Below are 999 nucleotides of genomic sequence, written 5' to 3' on the forward strand. Positions count from 1 at the left end.
GAGTATGGGTCACCATACTTGGCCACATGTCACTTCACTTTAATATAGAATTACATTGTGTATGTATAGAAGACTATTTCCGCCACGTAAGTAAATGTAAATGATAAAAAAAGTAAATTTTTGGTAAATCATGACATAAGTCACAATTGACATGAAAATTCATAATTATGGCTCATGAAATTTAATTATGTAAATGACTTTTTCTGTTGATTTTGATCACACAAGTGTAAATTAGTTTAAATTTAAGTTTAAACTAAGTTTAAATAATTTAAACTTTGTCACATGAATTTTCTCCGAATTTTGACTAAATCATTTCAATCATAATTATGAGATAAATAGTATAATTATGACAAGTTAAAATTAAATTTTTTTTTTTACAAGTTAAAATGATTAAAATAGTCAAAATTGTAATTTAAACTTTTTCTCACATAATCCTGTATATCCTTGTATCATAATTGACTTATCACAAAGTTGTGACTTTTTATCTCAATTGATCAAAATATGAGATGTCAAAATTATAATAAAAAATAGTATCTCATAATTTAGACTTTTTGTCATATGAATTTTTATCGTCTAATTGACTTGTAATATATCTCATAATTTTGACTGTCATAATTGTATTCTTCCATAAAAGTGTGTGTGTAACTAACTAACTTCAGTTTTTTTCCTCACTCCAGTCGAGGATGTTTCTGTCGGAGTATTACCGCGAGCAGAACGTAGAGTTACTCAGGATGTTGAAACGTCTGGGTCAGCCTCTGCCCATTTGGCTCAGAGATGAACTGCACAACGCCAGCTGGAGCTGATAAGAACCTGCATAATGAGAACCACAGCAGAACCCTGCTCCACACAGGAGAACTCAGGGCCCGTGTGCGGCAGGAGCCAAAAGAGGACTGACCCCTCTCGCCCTCCATACTCCGCACGGGCTCTGATGGAATAGACGGGCCGATCACGCTGTCAGTCTGAATGAAGCCCTCAGAGTAAGAGGAGAAGCCCTCAACC

At 34.3% G+C, this 999-nt stretch overlaps 1 protein-coding gene across 1 annotated transcript in view; it reads left to right on the forward strand.

Moving 5' to 3' along the window:
• The window catches only part of LOC107579436 (bifunctional heparan sulfate N-deacetylase/N-sulfotransferase 3-like), a gene marked incomplete at its 5' end in the record, with an annotated part of 23599 nt that extends 22607 nt beyond the window's left edge, over positions 1 to 992 (forward strand). The window contains one exon of the mRNA XM_016265269.1: positions 678 to 992. Within this exon, the coding sequence (XP_016120755.1) occupies positions 678 to 803 (126 nt within the window). The remainder of the gene's footprint in view (positions 1 to 677) is intronic.
• Between the last annotated feature and the right edge of the window lie 7 nt (positions 993 to 999).

This window comes from Sinocyclocheilus grahami, unplaced genomic scaffold, assembly GCF_001515645.1.
Source record: "Sinocyclocheilus grahami isolate Dianchi unplaced genomic scaffold, SAMN03320097.WGS_v1.1 scaffold17359.1, whole genome shotgun sequence".
Lineage (NCBI taxonomy): Eukaryota > Metazoa > Chordata > Actinopteri > Cypriniformes > Cyprinidae > Sinocyclocheilus > Sinocyclocheilus grahami.